Source organism: Myripristis murdjan, chromosome 2, assembly GCF_902150065.1.
Source record: "Myripristis murdjan chromosome 2, fMyrMur1.1, whole genome shotgun sequence".
NCBI lineage: Eukaryota > Metazoa > Chordata > Actinopteri > Holocentriformes > Holocentridae > Myripristis > Myripristis murdjan.
This window is the reverse complement of record NC_043981.1, coordinates 3,771,504-3,792,714: the sequence shown is the minus strand read 5'-3', so window position 1 is coordinate 3,792,714 and position 21,211 is coordinate 3,771,504. Positions and strand designations below refer to the sequence as shown.

General features: G+C 41.7%; 1 protein-coding gene across 3 annotated transcripts in view; it reads right to left on the bottom strand.

The window, feature by feature from the left end:
- Positions 1-31: 31 nt before the first annotated feature.
- nbeal1 (neurobeachin-like 1) overlaps positions 32-21,211 on the bottom strand; it is a 63,229-nt gene continuing 42,049 nt past the window's right edge. For all 3 annotated transcript variants that reach the window (XM_030067369.1, XM_030067387.1, XM_030067378.1), the window contains 27 exons: positions 19,941-20,116; positions 19,083-19,371; positions 18,195-18,503; positions 17,326-17,475; positions 16,712-16,869; positions 16,335-16,459; positions 15,668-15,794; positions 15,040-15,188; positions 14,565-14,698; positions 13,709-13,810; positions 12,986-13,081; positions 12,705-12,829; positions 12,325-12,465; positions 11,944-12,074; positions 11,417-11,526; positions 11,147-11,264; positions 10,693-10,790; positions 10,454-10,570; positions 9,272-9,361; positions 8,771-8,880; positions 8,324-8,496; positions 7,913-8,007; positions 6,987-7,103; positions 5,944-6,105; positions 5,017-5,165; positions 4,259-4,394; positions 32-3,121 (listed from right to left, as the gene is read on the bottom strand). In XM_030067369.1, coding sequence (XP_029923229.1) covers positions 3,017-3,121; positions 4,259-4,394; positions 5,017-5,165; positions 5,944-6,105; positions 6,987-7,103; positions 7,913-8,007; positions 8,324-8,496; positions 8,771-8,880; positions 9,272-9,361; positions 10,454-10,570; positions 10,693-10,790; positions 11,147-11,264; positions 11,417-11,526; positions 11,944-12,074; positions 12,325-12,465; positions 12,705-12,829; positions 12,986-13,081; positions 13,709-13,810; positions 14,565-14,698; positions 15,040-15,188; positions 15,668-15,794; positions 16,335-16,459; positions 16,712-16,869; positions 17,326-17,475; positions 18,195-18,503; positions 19,083-19,371; positions 19,941-20,116 — 3,792 coding nt within the window. In that variant the 3' untranslated portion in view covers positions 32-3,016. The remainder of the gene's footprint in view (positions 3,122-4,258; positions 4,395-5,016; positions 5,166-5,943; positions 6,106-6,986; positions 7,104-7,912; positions 8,008-8,323; positions 8,497-8,770; positions 8,881-9,271; positions 9,362-10,453; positions 10,571-10,692; positions 10,791-11,146; positions 11,265-11,416; positions 11,527-11,943; positions 12,075-12,324; positions 12,466-12,704; positions 12,830-12,985; positions 13,082-13,708; positions 13,811-14,564; positions 14,699-15,039; positions 15,189-15,667; positions 15,795-16,334; positions 16,460-16,711; positions 16,870-17,325; positions 17,476-18,194; positions 18,504-19,082; positions 19,372-19,940; positions 20,117-21,211) is intronic.

The following is a 21,211-nucleotide window of genomic DNA, read 5'->3' as shown; positions in this document are numbered from 1 at the left end:
GTAAAGCACTTTGAGACTGTAAACACTGGTATTGGGCTTTAAATAAACTTGAACTTGAACAAGACTTTAATGATCATTTTCCACTTGTGTATACAAAGCCGTTTGTACAGATTGGGGAGACAAGTTAAAACAATTTGTTACAATTTAGTACCTGGAAAGTGCAAAAGTACATTTCAAATACAATGAAGTAAAAATCATGCTGTACATTATATACTGTATTCATAAATAATCACAGATATACACACATCCATTTGGTGACAGTCACAGAGAATGTAGCTAAGACACAAAATATTACTTTTTCATTTACTCAGATTTTGCGCAGAAGTCCTATATTCTTGGTTCCCATAATAACAGTGGATGTTTGCTTCCTTCTGGAATGCTGCTTTCATTTGAATTCAGTTCGGGGATAATATGCTTCAGTAATGAGAACAACCAAAGTCTACGGTAACACCACACTGGGATAAAGGCACTCCATTTTTTGCAATCGCACAAGTCAGTTTAAAAACTCCTCTGACAGTGGTCTTTTGTCTGAATAACAAATGTGAATGAACGAAACGAGAAACACTCCACTGGACAAAACATTTAGCACACCTTTCACAGAAAATAGTTAAAGATGTATGTTTCTCACATATACATACTCACCCAAACAAAGTTTCAAAGTCTCTTACAGAAGGATGTGACTTGGTCTCTGCACTGAACCATGTAGCACATTTATGTGATACTTAAATAAAATCAACTAGAAACAAACAAGAACCATTTGAAGAAGTGGAATAATGCCAAACCCATGACTGTGAAAAAACAATCAGGGGCTTCCACGTTGGAAAAGTATGGAAAAGGGATTACGGCTGGATTCTGAATTAGAATTCTTAGGAAAAAGTCAGAATTCTCAGATGAAAGTCAGCATTCTGATTTTCATAACAGAATTTACTCTCAGAATTTTCAGCTTCTATTTTTCTCAGAATTGTGAGATTAAAGTCAGGATTTTGATTTTTTTTTTCCAGAACTCTCAGAATCTTCTTGGAATTTTGACTTGAATATCAGGATTGACTATTTTTAACAGAACTCTATTTTCTATCTTTGTGTGGCCCTAATCCCCTTCCATGCAAACGAACTGGAGATGCTGTGATATCAACATCTACGATTAAAATCAAGAATTTTGGCATAAGAAAAAAAACAAAAAACATGCAAACATCTGCATGTCAGCACATGTCACACACCACTCACGCACACACAGACACAGTTACGGTGCAAAAACATGAATCACACAAAGACCTATCCACAGGACCTTCATACTGTGGAATTTGTGTAATTCTGATAGAGTTGGAGAGCAAAAAAAATCAAATAAAAAAAATCCCATTTACACACAAACATTTCCCAAGCTACCAGCCCAAGGCATGCAAATGATGCTCCGTGACTGTTACTGCATGAAGATAAACTCAGTCGCTCCAACATGAGCAGGAATTAGAGTGAGATAAAAAACATAAAAGGTATGGAAGCTTGAGGCGATGATGGGAGCAGCTGGGGGAGGAGCGGGTTCGGTCACATCTAGTGTCCCTGGTCCAAAGCTAGAGGAAGACTGGAGGATTGAGGGCTGGTTGACCAACCTGTGTTGGATAAATAAACTGGAAGGAAGCATCGAAGGAGCTGTATTGCTGTGAACACTGACATCTCATAAAGCCCTTGTGTGTATCTCCCCTCCTTCTTTTGCGGGCATTTTGAACAGTCAGAGGAGCTGGAGCATATCAACCATAGCATGGTTTTAAAAAAAATGAACCTACTCATAAATAAACATGGATTCAAGTAACTTAAAACATTCGATGATGCATGGAGAGCTGAGTGTTGTTTGATATCAGAGCCGCAGCTGTCCGTTGTCAACCTCTTTGTCTGTACTGCTGTGATCAGCTCCATGTGGAAGCTTGTAGTGTGCGAAACTGTAGTGTTTTTCTTGTGAGGATTAAAAAAAAGATATGCTTTATATCGAAGATACACCGCATCTCCTGCTTTGTCTAAGGTGTCTCCAAAAACTATTACAAACGCAAAAATGCTGGCATACATTTGTCAAGAAAATGAAAACAAAACAACCAAGAAAATCCTCAAAAAAAACAAAACAAAAAAAAAAACAACAAAAACAAAAAACAACTGCAAATTCACACACAACATGTATAAAAACACAGGAAAAGGCCGAGAGCTCGGTCTCGTCGCAGACTGCTGCAGCGAGCTGCTGGCTGGCAGCTTTGAGGCTATCAGAAAGTAAAAAAAAAAAAAAAAAAAAAAAAAAAAAAAGCCTGCAAAGCCCATGCCCGACTGTCTGCACTGAAGGCAAACTAAGAGGGGAAAAAAGGCCACTTGAAAACACAATCCGACACTGAGACATAGCAACTAACTGCACACACACACACACACACACACACACACACACACAAACGCTTGCAACTCAGTGGTCCGATCCTCTGGATTTAGAGTTCGGCAACACAGAGGCTTGTGTCTCTGCATAGGGGCTCCTGGTTTAGAAACATTACACTGACCATGTAAGTACAATGGAATATGATGGTGATGATGATGATTGGCTGAGGGATGAAGAGCAATGTCCGCTAGTTGAAGTGGCAGGTTTAGGGGCGGCGGTGGTGGTGTTTTTGTGGATGCCATGTGTGGATTTGACCGACAGCGCCTGCGCCGGATGGTCAATCCAAGCCTGCTGTATACGCACCAAAACCACACACACACACACACACGTACGCGCATACACACACACACACACACACACACACACACACACACAAACAAAAACGTGGACATGCAGTCTTTCTGATACTTTGCACCCAAACCACCACCAACCACCCTCAAAACTGTGGGAAGGTGCAGGAGGAACTGATGGAAGTTCCTACAAACAGTCAATCAAAATGAGGCCACCTGATGAAGGGAGGACAGGATGACTGACAGGTACTGAGGAGCGCTCGTGCAGGAATGTGGAAGGGGGAGAGGAGGGGGAGTTTAGGGATTAGGGAATCGGGACGGGTCAGTTCTGGCTGTGGTGGGTGTTGTACTCCGTCTCCCCCGAGGAGATCTGGGTCAGCCGCTTACTGGAGCCCCACAGCTTCCGCGTGATCTGGCCCGAGCGCATCTGAGAAGAGTGGAGGAAGAGGAAGAGGAGGAGGAGGAGGAAGGAGTGAGGGAAGGAAGGAGGGAGGGTGGGTAGAGGAGAGAGAAAAGCATGAAGTCAAAGGAAAAAAAGAGGAAAAAAGGGAGGAGGGATATGATTCATGAGTGATCTGTTAGTTCACTGGAGCTTGATTGACTTGTGCAGCTGGTGAGGCAATTCAAAAATCAAAGCTTCATTCACTTTGGTGTGAGAATTTGAACAGAAAAGGTGAGAAGCGGAGAGGTGCGGTGATTCAGATCAATGATTCAAACTATTCAGAGGAGGGCTGCCTGTATCATCCTCCTGTATCCATGCCTGGCACCTGGTATCTAGAGTATCAAAATATTAAATGTTACTATCTTGGCGCAAATGTGCTAGTTTGCTGTATTACATTGTGGCTAATATAGTTAGTATGGCTTGAGTTTGCGGAAGCATTAATTAGCGTTTAGTTTGTTTCACAGCATATTTGTTATAGTTCATAGGGCAAACACGTAAAATAATGTCACTTCAGGTAAACAGCACGGGGCGGAGGTTATCCCAGGTCAATGGCCAAAACAAGTCAGATATAGTCACACATACAGATGTCAAAGATTCCCAAGAACACGATGAGGTAAGCACAACAAGTTTTCATATCACAGTCATGTCTCTAAGGGCCACAGTGTCTACTCAGGAGGGTGCTAAAGGAATGTCGAAAATCTGTGTGACTCAAGTGTGTGTATGTTGTGTGTGTATTTGGTAAGGGATGAGGCTAGGAACAAATTGGCAGCAGGCGACAACCATCCCTGAGAAGAGAGGTGACTGTGAGTAAGAAGCATGCAACACAGGCATTTATGTGCATATATATTTATCTGTATATGTAAATGTGTATGTGTGTGTGTGTGTGTGTAAATATAGCTCCAGCATCTACAGATCTACAGCAAGAGGAGGGTGGGGGGGCTAGGCTTAGAGCTGCTAGGGATTCTGGGAGCTGGGGCTGGGGCTGGGGCTGAACACCAGCTGGTCGCGCTGGTGCAGCAGGCGGGCGGGTGAGCGGACGCGAAGCGGGGCCAGCAGGGGGGAGGCCATGAGCGGCGATCCCTCCAGGCTCTGAGCGATGTAGTTCCTCAGCGAGCTCTTTACCTCCGCCGGCTTGCCCACGCCCACGATGATCAGCTTGCCGTCCTCCAGGCCCACCAGGGCGTGGCTCTGCTCCTTGGTGACCGAGACGCAGCGCACCGGCACCCGCATGGCCATGGGCGCCATGCACAGAGACAGGCTGCCGACAGAAGGGTGCAGGCCACTGTTAGTTTGGCAACTAAAACTATGACCAAAAGTATTTGTCAACAAAACTTATTCCAGGACAAAACAAAATAAACCTTTGACAAAAACTATGACAAAATATCATGACATTCTCAACAAATAAAAAAGAAAAACAAGATAAAAAGAAGAAACAACAAACAAAAACACAACTGACCTCAGTTTGGAAGGAAACAGATACATTACCAACTTTACTGTTGACTTTAAGCATAAAAACCAAAGCTAGACACAAAAAACAAGAAGCTATAACGAGAAATGTAGATCAATCTGCATAAAGGCCACTAACAAATAATTTAATGAGGAATTTACAGAGAAAAATGTGAAAAATGATTCAGTAGAATTAGATTAAAACTTAGTTTTCATCAACCAAATCCACTGTGGATTTTATAGAAAAAAAAAAAAAAAACTAGACTAAAGCTAACAAAATTTAGATGACTATAATGTGAAAAAGACGAAAATAAACCAAACTGACTGTCAAAATTAACTCTGCTGCATGGTGATACTTGTGCCTGCCAACTGAAAAATGATTTTGCTCTTAAATGTCTGATTCCTAGTCCTGTTATCCATAACATTTTGTTTACCTGTAGAGGTCTCGAATAGACAGGTAGCCCTGCTCGCTGCCGATGACCACAAACTCCCCAGAGACACACATATCTGTCACCTGCTCCTTCAGAGGCTCACTGCACAGGTGCTTCCCGTTCACTGAGTAAAGATGGAGGGCATTTTTATCCTGGGGAGGGGAAAAACACAGATTTATGACCTCAGGTTGTCAAAAGTATTGATACTCTGATAGATATCAATACTAAAGATTTGAAACAGTTCCAATACATCTTTCCAACATTACAGACACCTGCCGTGTTTTCTCTGAATAAAAAAGTTCTAGTATTGTGACCACCCTGTCATGACCTGAGGGTTAAAAAAGAGCCTGAAAAGCTCTTGCTCTGATTCTAACACCAAAATCTGACATTTACCATCGATGTTTTGCATAGGTGAAATTTATTATGCCATTAAATATCTCCATGTGACCTGATGTTGTTTACATAAGGCCACTTATCTGCAGGCATAAGGAAAACTAACCCTAAAAAAACTTGCTAAGAAATGCATAACACATCGCCAGTGTGTGTGTCTGCAACACAAAACAGGAGATAGAGCCGCCAGAATACATGGAAATAAAAGAAGGACTTATTTGGGTTCTAAAGAGACTCGGGCGTTCCAACAAAATTTAGAGCTGGAGAAGCCTTTAAGTAAAAATGCACTGTCAGTCGTGTGTATCTACGTTTTATTCCCAAGCCTCTCCCTCCTGCCTTTGTAATTTGTTTTTGGGACTTAAAGTCTGTTAAAATAAAATAGCATGAAAACTTTAAAATAATATATTGATAATCAGCACAAAATTCAGTCTAACATGAACTTTAATCTAAAAATGTTTGTATCAGACCTAAAAAAGTCATACTGTTCAAACATCTTATCTCTGGCTGTGTGTGTGTGTGTGTGTGTGTGTGTGTGTGTACCTTGAGCGTTGCCTTGCCCTCAAGGCAGGTATGCACCAGCAGGTGACCCTCCCAGGACACGGCCAGGTGGAGGATGGACAGTGGCAGGGAGCTATCGCATGGCGGCCGCAGAGAGCGCATGTACTGACCCCGACGCACCGTGTGGATGATCACTGTCCCGTCCTGGAGCACAGAGGGTGGGGGTGGGACACAGTAAGTAGTACACACACTTCAAGTTGGGATACAAGGGAACAAATATTGGCAAACAGTCCCCAATTTGAGACAAAGGAAATCACACAGATATTGCTTGGATGGTTCCAGTCTTTAAAACTATTTCATTTCTAACCAAGACAAATCAATAATTAATTTGCCTCTAAACTGAATTAATTTCCCAGTTCAGTGACGTATGCGTCCAACTTGTTTAATCAAATAATATAAATCTTTAATGCAAAGCATATACTTCCATTTTTGCTAAAAATGGGATATACAGTCAGCTAATAAAAGTTTAAAGAGAAACATTTTCCTTTTAGACTTTTAGGAGGGAAAATCACAAGGGGAGGAAAATCACAAAATTAGTTTATTGTGAGGTTAACTTCATTTTTTCACATGGACATGGACTGATAACAACTCCAAACACTGGTGCACATTTCAGGGTGTAAATGCTTGCTACCCTTACGTGTCACGATCATGGTTTCACTTCACATCCAAAATATTATGTCACTGAAAAGGCTGAAGGCATCAAACCCTGTCCAGTACTTTACACAGCTCCCTGTATCTCCTACCTTCACAGTCCATTGGCTCTCAGTTTAAAGCAAATTCTCCAGCTCACTGACTCAGCAAGTGATCTGAATAGTTTATTGACAATATACCACTCCTCCATCCTATCCTGAGCACAAGACTCTTCAACTCTCCCTCTCAAAGCTAAAACTAACATTTTTCAGATCATTTTGGATCGATAGGAGGAAAAAAGACAGATAAATAGAAAAGACAGAAGTACGGTGAAAAGATAACCGGTGGAGAGCCAAGTGGAAGCACAAAGCGGTGTGTGTGTGGTGTGTTCTCACCCGTGATCCAGACACAGCCATGTCCAGCTCTGTGCTGATGCTGACACTGACCACCTCGTCTGTGTGTCCGTACAAGACCTGAACTGGTTTGGGACAGAGCCCCACAGGAGCCCCACCCTGCACAACAGAGGAGAGGACAAACTGAGCAGAATGTAACAGGACGTCTCCACTCTACCCACATGCAGAGAGGTGGAGGAGACATAGCAGATACCAAAACCACAGAGCTTATTGACCTGAACACAGTCAAGTCAGCAGAAGTCATACAGCCTTACATTACAATATGGAGCTCAGAATGTGCGATTTTTTGTGATGTGCTGTTTTACACTATATAGCTACATATCTATGTATATCTATCTATAGATAGATATATATAGATACATATAAGAGCTATAGATATACAGATATAGCGGGCCAACTAGATAGGCATTAGTCACTTCATTTGTTACTTCATTTAAGAAAAGAAAGAAAGTTCACAAGGTTATAGTTCACATTCAAACCCCTTTCATATATTCCACTACACCCAGCCCCTTTAAGCTTACTGTGTGTGGGCAAGGCTGCCCTCAGATGAACACAAAAATAGGGCCCTAAGACTTGTTAAGACCTTTTGCAACCCAGTTTGAATTAAATATGACTAATTTTAGCTCATTTCTCATTAGGTATCTATATCCAAGACTTAAGGGATGTATTTAAAGGTATTAAGACAATTGCAGCTTTGCATTTGAAATGTACATAATTAAATTTAAAACACTTAAGTCTTTCTAGGGCCTGAGGAAAACATAAAAAATGCATCAAAGCCAGTTGAAATCATGCATGCTCAGTCAATGTAAAGTTGCTTTAGGCTGCATATATCAGGTAGGCTTTCAGAACAACATGTGCTAGCCTCCTTCTTGGTGTGTGAGGCAGTGTGGTGTGCTGGCTGTCCTGACCTGCTGCTGAACCTGCCACACCATGCAGGTCGTGTCCCTGGAGCCAGAGATCAGGTGGATGCCACAGTGGTCTGTCGACAGGCACGTCACAATGTCTGGAGGAGCAACGGGTCAGAGAGTTATGCTTTGGTTCTATTCACAACTGGCAGATGCTGAGTACAACCACATACAGCTGCACAGAAGTGCCCACTTCTCTAACCTCAAGGCTAACGCTACCCTATTCTTATTAGTTTTTTTTTTTTTTTTTTTAGATTTTTTTTTTAGCTTTTTGACATTAACTTCAGTTTAAGACAGAATATGTAAATGTATCATTTCCTGCTAAACCTTTAATATCAGTAAGTTTAGAACTGGCAGGTGCTGGGGAGAAAACTTTTCTGGGGCATGTGAGTGCATTGTGGGGTGTGTGTGTACCCATATGCCGGATGTGCTGCGCCACAGTCTTGCCCTTGACCAGTGAGGTGACCCGCAGGCTGTTGTCCCAGTGGCCGCCACTGAAAAGCAACTTGCCATCGTGAGAGACTACAAACAGTGCTGCTGTCACCTCCACGCCGGGGGAGAAGGGTCCTGACAGGAAACGCTGGGTCCTGGATACAAACAGAGGAGACATGAGGGGGAAGAAAGGAGAGGAAGAGAGGAGACAGATTTAGTCAGCCTAAGCTCCTCAGGCAAATCTTTGAGCGTGGACTGCAGAAAACCCATCTCCTCTTGTTTCTAATCTAGAACTTTTTCCCAGTCAAGAAGCTCGGTAAGACCTCATGTCTTCAAAAGATGAAAAATGTAGCGAGGGCCATGTTGTATTTTACCACCGCTATAAAATGCACTGTGTTTGTGTGTGTGCTGCCAGTGCAGTGTTCTCACTTGGGGTTCCCTACTGTGGGGTCCTTGGAGAAGGTGAAATAGTTGGAGATGTTCTTGTCATATGGCAGCCATCCGTGGGTCCCCACCAGGCAGTTCTGACTCACTGTCACCTGGACACAGAGCAATCATCACAGAGACTGTCACCTATTATCGTCTAAACCTCAATCATTTGTTAGTTGAGTCCCCACAGTGTGCCTTTCCATTTCTCCTTTACTTACACATTTGGGTGCCTGTTTAAATGATCAAAACGAACAAAAACTGCTTCAATGAGTGAAGAACAGATAGATAGATAGATAGATAGATTTTATTGTCATTGCACAATCATATACGTATAATAATGCAACGAAATTAGGGCTCAGATAAAGGGATAAAGCAGCAACTCTCTTACATCATTATTATTAGTAGCAGTAGTATTAGGAATTGGCTTTGTTGTGAGGTGAACATAAAAGGTAAGGTAAAGGTGGGGGATGGAGGGTGAAGGGCAGTCACCCTGAGGCTCACCAGGGTGTCTGGGCTGCCCTGGGTAATGAAGGAGTGGGACTGGTTCCTGGGCACCACGGCCTTAACCAGTGGCACTTTGTCACTGATGCCCTGCAACATAAAGGTGGAAAGACAAAGTGTTAAGCATTATATGGGAAGGACCGTCAATCATTATGTTGTGAGCACATTTAATGTAAACAGAGACTGTGTTTTGAGGTTTTCTAAACTATGATTTCAGTTCACTCAAAATACAAGGTTCCTGTATTTTTTCACCCTTATATACAACTCCATTATTTTTCCATGGCCAGCTCGGAATGTTTCCAATTTTCATGTCCTAAGCACCCTTGCTGCTTTGTTAATGCTGTTTCAAAAAGATAAACAGCCTGGTTTCCACCACATTTGGACTGAACACCACAAGCTAGAGCAGTCTGTGTGTAGAAGAAAATATATTCCAGTATATTCATGAAAAATGACACTGTTTTGTAAAATTCTCTGGTATTTCCTGACTTCCTTAAATTTAACAACAACATTCCAGAGGAAATGCTTTGCTGTGGTGTGTTGTGGTCATGGGACAAATTTACAGGGTGTTTACAGGTATCGGAGAGTTAAATTTAACAGAAATTTTTTATTTTAATAAATAAGCTTTTCTTACTCAAATAAGTTTTGGAGGTAAGTAAAAATGTAGTACTGTACATTTGGTCCAGAGCAGAAGTACTTTTTAGGTTTGATTATGACAGGTTCTCAACTAGATGATCTTATGCTGAAATAAATCTTGCCATTCAATTTTTCTCCTCAAAAGTATCATGGATAAATGAAATAAGATAAAATGTTTGGTGAAATTAAGACCTCATAAATTAAAATTTAAGACAATTTCAGGACTTTTAAGGCCAATTTTTTATAAAACTGGATTTAAGTTTTTGAGAACCTGCAGACATGCTGAACCCACTAAATGCCAAATGATAGTAAAATTTGTCTTTGGCAGACAAATCGATAAGTGTTTGATCCCTACTTCTTTGTCAAACTGTGTCTTTACTGGCCATCATACACTCTCACTGTATGAGTGAGTGATGTCCCAAAACTAACAGTCTGCTCTTGTCCCTTAGTTATTAGCAGGTAGGAAAAAACATTGGTTTGGGAAGCTGGCTGTAAATGAGGGTTGATTTGTTTTTGTGAGAGACTGAGTGTGGGAGAAGCAGACTGAACCTCGACGAAGAAGGACTTGAGCTCGCTGAGGTGTTCAAAGATGCTGAGAGGACAGGAGTCCAGTCGAGCCTTCTTCCTGTCCACCTCCTCCTGAGACAGACGCATGGGGTGCGGCTCCTACATGCACAAACAAAAACTACGTTCAAACACAACTATTGTATTAACATTTGTCATCTTACTATCCATCTTACTGCGTCCAATTCCATTTTATTGTTGGGCATGGGTTTGTATGTTTGAACCTTGAGTAACTGGCAGGGCGTCTGTCCGAAGTTGCTGATCATGCCCTCCAGGGCTTTGCGCTCCTTTTCATCAGTGATGGCATCGAGGTCCACTGCCCCTGCAACACAACAAGATAATACACTGGAAATGCACTTACAAAAACAATGTTATAGCTTACTTTGCTACAAAACTTCTACAATGACTAATTCTTTTTTGCAGATCACATAAAATAGGGTCAGATGTTTTGCTGTGCTGGGCTTTCCTCAGTGTGCAGGCATAGAGAAAAAAACAGATCTACTGCATTCACCGAGGCAAACAGATTTTAGGGAAGCTGGACTACAACCATCAGCAATAAAAATAACTAATCGAAAGGTGTAAATGTCAAAGGATTAGTGTTAATACTTGGTACTAATGAGTCAAAATATTATGCTCTGTTTTTTGACTCTAGAATCATAGCTTTGCTGCAGGCTGTACCTTCATAGGTGCAGTAGTAGAAGACATTGAGGGCCTCCACTGCTGCGGGGCCCCTCTGCTTGTAACCGAAGATCAGATCTATCCACTCGTGCAGGTGGGCTGACACATACTCTGACTCCTGTTACAAATAAATACAGCAGTTATAAATCAGACATGCCAAAAGCAGACAGGCAGTCACTACATACACATATTTGCATGAGAACTACTTGGTCTCTTTTAAGGACAAAAGCAGAAAATGTCAGATGCAGCAGTAGTACAACTACATCTCACCAGGGCTTTGCGGTGCTTGTAGATGAAGTCCTCAGGGGACTTGGCCCATTTGGGTAGGACAACATCGTTGACTCTCTCCTTGGAGATCTGCAGACGACCTAGATCAAAACCTGAGGGGACAGCAAAAGAGAGGCACAAGGAAACGGAGAAACAGAGACAAAAGGTAGAGTGTTAGAAAGAAGGAGAAATAGAGATAGCAAGGGAAAAAGAGATAGAGGATAAGATTGTGAATTTTTAACAATTTGTAAAAGCCTCTGAAACAACATTTAGACCAAGAGAGCATAGACTCTACACTGAAGCCCAGAATTTAAATATTAATAGTAACACATATTTATCAATATTTGTGTGGATTCAAGCTAATCAGAATATTACAATTAACTCAGTCCAGGTTAAGGGCTTTCACATACAATATATTGACTGTAAGAAAATGGCAATATATCCATCATGCCAGAAGTGGAAATACTAGACTAGACCAGATCTGATTTTTAATAAAAGGCTTGATTTATTGATCAAACCATCTCCCTCACCATTTTGGTTCTCCAGGAACTCTGGGAAGTAGAAGAACTCGGGGATGAGCTCCTTGACATCGTTGGGGTTGTCCATGAGGGCCTGCCAGGTCGCTGGGATGGAGTGGAACTGGCGATCGGCACAGTCAAACCTGGGCCAGGGTTGGATGGTGTTGGTCAGCAGAGAGCTCTCACCTACTATACTGACTATTAAATAGCTACTGCATAGACACAGAGGGGCCTGGCTCGCAAACCCTCTTCCCCTGATTTTATGATTAAGATCACTATCCTTGATAAAGATAAAAGAGGGGAAGAAAGACTAAAGAGAGGAAGGGCAATGAGGAGATTGGTGAAAGCTGGCGAGGGCTGACAAACTGGCGGCTAGTTGTTTGGGCTCCTTACCGTCCACTCTGCAGCTGGATGTGCAGGGAGGTGAAGGGCTCCACTCTGATCAGGTAGTGCATCACTCCAGCTGCGTTGGAGTAGTGGGTGCCATAGTGGAACCTGTCGATGGTGCCTGTTGGATCTTCAAAACTTTCGTACCTAACAGAAACACAGTAAAGTTAACATGGGGGAACCAGGTTGTAACTAGTGAGAGGTTTGTTTGAAACCTGGAACTGGTTAGGGTTTTTTTTAACTTTTAAACCCCCAAGCTGACTCTCATTGAGACCTGGACCTCAACTTTTAAGCTTTGGTAAATTAATATATTTACTAGATTATGTATTTATCTGTCTGTTTTGATATTTCAGAGTTTTGAATAAGCCTGGATGGCTGAAACATACTTCTCTCTAACGGCTTTGGCGTTGCGTTCATTCAGCACAGCCACCGGCTTGGACAGATCCCTGAATACCCGTGGGTCAGACAGGTCAAGCTCCTCTGATGTGTAGTCTGCTAGAATCCAGGGGAACTAGTAGCACACACACACACACACACACACACACACACACACACACACACACACACACAGAGCATATTAACGGTTTTACAGTTTCCCTCCTAGAAAAACGAGCAACATCATATATTCCATGGTTATACACATTATATTTTTATTTGTGGTGTGTACCACTGGGTATTGGGCCAGATCGTTGTAGGTCCTGCCTGCGATGGTGTTGAGCTGGATCAAGTAATCAAAGTTGGAAATCTCCCGGTTCACCCATTTCTGTGAGGGGAAAAATTGAAGTTAGCTCTTTGAAACCCAAAGATGCACCTTAAACCAAATACAGTCAGCCTTAACTGTGGAAAAACTTTACAAGCAGCAGTACATGTCTGAGTTTCAGTTTATTTTATCTAACTACAGCAACTTGTCACAATGTGGCAAAACATTTAGCTGCATTTCTCCTTCACTTTTCCTAAAACGTCTTGTTGTTGGCATTCTTCATTGAAACAAATAACGACTGTTGGCAGTGATTCACTGGTTTCAATCTGGAATGCTAACCATGCTAACAAAAATATCTGAGCTCACTTCAGTGCTGGTTAGAATAGAAAGTTTCCTAAACCAAACCCATATCAAATCCAAAGTGTCAATTCAAATATTCACATTACTTAAATGCACTTTAATTGTTTCTTTGCCTGTGTAAAATCATATTTACGATGGGGCTGTGATTTTCAAAAACAATTCTGGTCATTCACGGTAAGACACTTTAGATCTCTATGCATCTCTACACTGTCTCTGTGTCTGTCTGTCTGACAAAAAAATAAAAACAAATATTGTGTCCTTATTGCAGAATCTGTACTTGTTTATTATCTCGAGACATGACTGTTTCTTTCCTCAGTTTGTGGTCCTGACCTGTGTGAGTCCAGAGGCCTTGAGAAGCTCCTGAGGCGAGCGAGTTCCATACAGGCTGAGGGATCGCAGCAGCAACATGCGGCTGTACACTTTGTTCCTTGCCTATCAATTACAAAAAACAAACAAAAATGCTTTACATGCTCGACTGTTGTGCCAGAAATTCAGACTTAACTCTTTTACTGAAAAAAATAAATAAAAAAATAAAAATCAGCAGACCTGCATTATAGCTACGCTTGCATGCATCATAATATCCCCTTAATATTTAGGATACTAAGGCATTCCATTTATTAGATGTGGCATGTAAACGCAATATCCAGTTCTTTTCAGTGCTATAAAAAAACCTAGATAAAAGCATGTGGTTATTCAGATATTATCCAGGATACAGGCACACGCAGACGCAGTGTTTTGTTGTTTTCCACAATCTGTGTAAGCACAGCCTGGCTGTAACTAGCTAGAGCGCCCTGCTAAATTACTGTTGGGAGAACACAAATCAGCAGATAATCAGTTTGTTTTTGGTACATGGAAAGAAGATCTGAGTGAAGCTTTTTCAAATATGCATATAAACAGTATCCCTAACAAAAACAAAAACAGGATATGGCCCATCATCCTGAATACAGTGTGTAAATAAAAAGAGCTGTTGGGACGTGTGATTGAATTTTGGACCCACATGAATTTTTTTACATGAAATCACACTGGATTAGTGATTCAGGCTTTTTGCTTTATATTTCAGTGACATATACCTCTTAAAGCATGAGTCATGAGATAGCAAAAGGTCAAAAGGTTTCATAGTTCCTGGTGCAAAACCAGTATGTTTTCATAAATATATTCCACAGCTGGCTGACAGCTGCTGGCTCACCTCTTTCTTGAAATTGAGGAAGTAGTTGGTCTGATCGATGAGGAAGATCTCCAGAGCTGAGCGACGCAGGTTATATCGCCGCAGGTGGATCTCACGGATCTGAGACAGAGGCCATTTGAAATCGTGACCCACTCCTTAAGGCCACAAGTGGAGAAGGAGAGACAGAGAAAGTGAGAGGCGAAGGTGAACTCACTTGCTGCTGTAGTGAATTTATAGAATTTTTTTCTAAGAAGTGCCCACTCAGTCTTCTCTTTTTCTGTCTACTTCAAAATAATATTATTAAATTATATTATTTCTCAGTATTTTTGTCATTTTGGTGCACACTGTGTTTTTTTTTTGTGTTTCAAAAACCCAACTGACATAAAAGTTTCCTTTCCAAAATGCTCTTTCACAGCCTCTTCCCTATACCTTGTTTTTCATTTGACTCCTACAACCTTTTCGTTCCATCTGGCTCTCTCCCCGGTTGCCTACTCACCCTCCTCTTTCTCCTGGCTGCTGTCGTAGAAGTAAATGTGTTGGGTAGTGAGCTCCAGGCGGCCGGGCACCACGTCCACCACTGTGACCAGTTCACAGTCCTCCCACAATACCAGCTTCTCCTTCTGGCCTGCCTCCTCTGCCTCAGCTCTGTACACACACACAGTGAGGGAATGTGAAGCTGCTACAAAATATCTTAATAATCCCTGAATTTGCTCTTGAATCTTTTGAAAAAAGGCGAGAGTGACAGACACAGTTTTCAGTTCCAAAAAAATGTGTTAAGTTATATCTGCCGTTTAATTATAACCTGGCTATTTTTAAGAATGTTTGCCAGGGGGAAGTCCACTTCAATGGCAGAAAGCTAACAGTTAGTATTTGGAGCATCCAGCCAGTATCCAGCACTCAGTAATAATGAGAGGAAGATAGCACCACTACTGTCCTACATAATAATAACAAAGGGGAACAAAGGGGAAAGTGAAATAATATACTTTTTTTTTCAAAATGGGTGAACTATACCTTTGAATACTCAATTACTGACTTATGTAGCATTGTATGGTTATGTTGATTTATATGAGCAGTGTGCACAGTGATTTGGTGAAGTGCTAAGTAGTTGTTGTTTGGTAACTGACTGGTTGTTGGTAGCAGCAGGGTCGTCCTCTGGCAGCTCCAGGATGTCGTCCTCCAGGTCACTGACTTTCACCTGCTTCACAGCCTCCAGCAGCAGAGACTCTGGGTTCACGCGCTGCTGATGGACACCTGACAAAAGCATGAGAAACAGCGGGGGATTAAAAAAGCAAGGAAGAATCCAGAGATGGTGTGGTGGTAAATATCATATGCCCAATGTTCAGAATTAGCTTTGGGTTGGTGGACTAACTTCACCTGTCAAAGGAACTTTTCTATCAATATAAATGATTCATAGAAATTGTCACCCCACTTGATATTAGAAACAAGATAAGGCTGGGTGATATATCAATATTATATCAAGATTGTGACATGAGACTATACTGTCTGCAATTTTGGATGTTGTAATATAAAGATATGACACAAATGTCATCTTTTCCTGTATTTACCTTCCTGTGTTTATCTTAAAGCTACACCAGTTGCCTGGTAAAGCTTTAAGGCAAATAATTTAAATTATTTCAACATTATATACCAAGTATTGCTGAAAGCCATTATGGAAATGCATCTGACTCTGGAAATTGCTCCACCAACTGAGTCACACCAAGAATGAAATTCTCCAAAAAAGCCAACAAGGCATGGCCAGCACAGAGCCATGTCATGGCTGTGCTGTCTTACCCAGGTTGTCTCGCAGTGCACTGGCTTCTCGATGAGGGTCGAAGCTGTAGTTACGGACCAGCTTCAGCCTCATGCGGGAGTAGTTCTCCGCGCTGGACACCCTCCAGTGCATCTCATCCTGCTGCCTGTTGGAAAGAGTTACACAAACTGTTAATCAAACATTCATAAATGACCAAAATGGACTTGAGGTTTGAGCCCCTGCTCAAGTTGTAAATGTAAGATTACTTGTTTTATTATGTGATATGCAGGGAAGAGAAGGGGAGACTGCATGGAACAATGGACATGGTAGGACTCAATTTGGTTCACTCTGGAGAATTTGCTCTTGAGAGGATTTATACCCATTAATTGAGTAAGCTGCAGCATGTTGAGGATTGTACCTTTCAGCCCAGGGCCCTCGGTCACACACTAGACCCCGGCGTGCTGCCTTCCACTGCCTGAGGGTGGCGCTGCTCTGGCTGTGCTGCTGCTTCAGCATGCAATTATAGCGCAGGTTCTCTTGGCGACCTCGTCGAGAGAATTGCTCCACAAACTGTTCCTGAGAGAAGGGGAGGATGCACAGATTCAGAGCCGGCATCCCTTCGCCCAAATTTAAGTCATCAACACAAAGCAGTGCTGCTGCTTTTAGGAAAACTATATGGACAACTTTATTAGGGTGATGGAATACTGGTGTGAAGAAGTTTGAAGTCTCTGAAAGTTCAATTTCACTTTGTAGTGGAATGAATAGAATCCAAAGCCTGGATAAAAGGTAGGAAAAATAATATCAGAGTTCTAAAATACAGGCATTTGCTTTGGGAAAAGAATAGCGGAAATGTGTATACACATAATATACATACATTTCATAGATATTACACAAAACATGAAAAATCACTATGATCCCTTAATTTTGGATTTCTTAACTGGTCAAAACAGGTAGTATATGCACATCCCCATCATTTGTGAAAAAAATAGAAAAGGTTCTGGACCCCCCTTTACCTGTGGTTCTTTAACTGACCTGGAAGCGGATCTTGCTCTCGCCCCTCTCCCTCTCTCTCTTATGCAGGCTGACCATGAAGGCCTCGTAGCACTCTTTCCAGTAGAGAGCCATGCTCTCATGGCCCTGGCTGAACGTCTCGATCTCATACTGCTTCATGTAGGGGATGATCTGAGGATACAGGACAGGTGGAATAAGGTAAATAAAGTAATATTTTGAAACAGGCTTTGCACATACTGAATAGCTTCTGTATGAAATCACTGAGGCAGTAAAAATGCAAGTGATGAGTGATGAGATGGTAATATGAACCAAGAATTTGACTCCAGTTGTGCTGAGTGTGTGGTGTGCCCTTTGACAGTCTAGATCACCAGGCAGCCACAGGCAACTTTTTTAGACAGCTATCAAATGGCCATAAAGTACATACAAAGGCTGTGTTGCATACGTTGGAAAAGATTTATATCACTTGCATTAAAAAACCTACTATCCATATTTTAGTATTAACTTTTTTTTTGTTAAGTGATGGATTACTGTACATATTTTTCATTTCTTTCCTTTGTCACAATATTTGATCTTATTTTGTACAAAATTTATACAGTAAATGTTACTTTTCATTAATATTTTTCTTACGTAAAGGGTAACTAAACCCCACACCAAAATGTATGTGGAACCTCTGATGGTGATAAGTGGTGTGCAATTTTCAGCTGTATTGCATGTACTAACAGTGCATTTGTACTATTCTAATTAATGACTGTATTCTATTCATTACTTTCTATTATAATCTATTATTTGCTGCTGTACCAAACATTTCTGCAAAGGGATCATTTAATATTCATAGAATCCAATCTAAAACAGCAACAATAAGTGGAATCTGCAACGTGCTACAAGCTTACGTATTTGTCGAGGTAGACGCGCCACTCAGGCGAGTTGCAGTAGAGCTGGAAGTCCTCAAAGAAGGAGGGACTGCCGTTTGTGTCGGGGAGCTGCGGGAGGTGCAGCTCCATGTAGAGCAGGCGGTGGACTTTGGACAGAAGCGTTCGCAGCAGGGGAACCAGGAAGGAGTAGGTCTCCTCGGTCTGCTCCTGCACAGAGCGCCGCAGGATGCCCTCCACCTTACCCAGCAGGTAGCAGGCCTCGTCCTGGCTGGCCACCGCCTTCGTCTGCAGGATGCCGTTCAGCTTGGCCGTGGCCATCGCACACACCTGGAATGGAGGAACAATATCAGAGGAAAGGATCTCAGTTGACACAATCACTCATTAATTCCTGTGCTCACTCTCCTCCTGCTGTCACATTCAGCATAATAAACAAGGAGGTCTATTCAAGGCTTGTAGTTATGGTGTATGGGTTCCTCAGTGGCCAAACAAATGAAATTATTTAAAACAAAAAACAAACAAACAAACAAAAATTGTAATCACATGATGTAATATATGATTCTGCTGTGACTTTCAAGGCTTCAAAAAATAATTGCAATGTTTTAGTTCTTTAGTAATTAAATTAGGAGGTTTTACGGGTTACAGCACTGTTTGGGATGAGCTCCTGTCTACATTTGATCTACATTTGGTTCCTCCACACCTGCAGGAAGGCAACTCAGTGCACACATGGTTCCTTTGGATTTTGTAATGACATGAAATTGAGAAAAGCAAGAGATTCTTAGCATTAATAAAGCAAATATGTGTTTTTACTTGATGAATGACAATTAATCTATGATTCAAATGATAATCAATTAATCATCTACTAATCCATTATTCAATTGATTATTTTCAGCTCTGGTGCCGGCTAACCTCGGGATCTTCCTGGGCCATAAAGCCCAGCAGCAGGCGCAGTCCAACCTGGGAGAGCTGGAGCCACTGAGTGCCTGAGGAGTACCACACCATGAGGCTGTCCATCAGCGTTACCGTCTCCTCCAGCACTTTCTCTGTCCACAGCGCCGGGTTGACCAGGCCCTCCGCCTGCAGGAAGTCCTGCACCACATGGAGCAGCCGCACCGCATTCTCTGTGTGCTGTGGTAGCGTAGCGGCTGATGCCTCGCGGTTATCACCCACTGCCCACTCCAGCATACGCTCCATTAGACTGAGCAGGGGGAGAGAGGAAGAAAGGTGGACAAACAAGGGGTGGGAGGATGAGGACAAAGAGACAGAAGAAATTTGGGGAGCAGGGAAATGACTCTTTGCTTTTATATGAAGTAAAATAGTATGTATTGTTATGATCAAATACATATTTAGTTATATATTTCTATACATCACTGCATTGCAGCAGTCCATGCAAAGTAATAGATCATGAATCCAGATGTTCATTCCTTCTTTGTATTGTAATCTAAATGTATTTGTACACCAGAAAAGGATTGGAAATTAAAAAAAACTAGGGATGCTGCTCAATATAGATGATTTGTAGAAAATCACTTTTACATATATTTTGATAGAACATGGTACAGACAAGTGACATGTCTCACCTCAACTAACTGACTAACATTTAAAATTCACAGCAGTAAGGTCACTTTAGTTTGAGCAGCCTTGAAAGTGAATATATAACATGAGCAATAAGGTATGTAAAGGGTGAGTCAAGGTAGTTTCTTCAGGCAGTGAGAATGTATTCAGCCCCCGCTGTGCCCAGAGCTGGCAGCAGTTTAGCAGAAGTCTAACCTGAGTTTGATTTGGTCGACGGGAAGCAGCAGCTCATTGGCAGTAGCCAGTTTGGTGAGCGCTGAGAAGACCTGGCCGCGCTCCAGCCACGCCGCGTCATCTGAGCCCTCCACGCCACGCCACATCACACACAGCACGATCTCCAGCAGCATGCTGCACAGCTCCTCCTCCACCCGCTGCCAACACAGAGACGGAGGACTATTATTAGATTAACGAAACTTCAAAATCCCTGTGGGAAATCAGATCAGTGCAGCAGCAAATAATAGGATACAGCAAAGAACATACAACATAACAAAGCCAACAATTCACAGTAGACACTAGTACACAGTATATGAAGGAAAATATAAAAAATTATGACTTTATGGCAAATATGGGTATGCAAAATGACAGCATAACATGCTGAAACTAGAGATAATGTAAAACATCAATATGTGTGATGAAACATTAAACATTTTCAGTATGAAAATAACCAAAAATACAGAGACAAATGCAATATTTTACAAACATGAAAAAGTTTTGCTCTCTACAACATCAGATTATGCATATATGCATACAGACTGGACATGTGCAGAAGAAGTGTCAGGATGTGTGCAAATTTTATGACCAAGAGGCTAAGCCATGACTGATAAACCTAACCATGAGGAAGACCATGAAGCATTGTTGCATTCACACTTGAGTGGTAGAAGACAGATCAGGTATTACTGATTTTCACTGAGAGACAACAGCAGATTCTGACAAACTGTAGATGAACTTCAAATATTTATACTACTTTCTGACCACTGCACAACACCAAAACTACATGTTGAGTCTATCAAGATTCATTTCTTGTAGTAACACAACAAAACAGGAGGTTCTAATGAAACAGTTTGTAGGAATCATTTCTGTGTTTCCTGAATGAAATTTTAGAGATTTGAAGACCCCTTTAATGCTACCTAAAAAAAAGAACCTAAGACCAATTTAAGAAGCTGCAATAATAATAATGATAATATCAGTATGTATCAGTTTTTCAGTATGATCCTCCCGTAACTTCCCATTGTGTTTGAAATTTTATTTAAATGTCTAAATTTGTAGAACTGTGCACAACAAAAAACTGTGCTTAAGCCCTCAACTAATCGTAACTAGCTAAATTTCTAAAATAAAACCGCTGTAAATGGGCTTCTGCACAAGGACAGAGGCAGGCTACCACAGAGGAAAGGGGAGAGGAGTTGGTTCTCTTCTTCCCCCCCACCTTTTAATGACATCCTGAAATTTTCAAGACTGATAACTGTCTA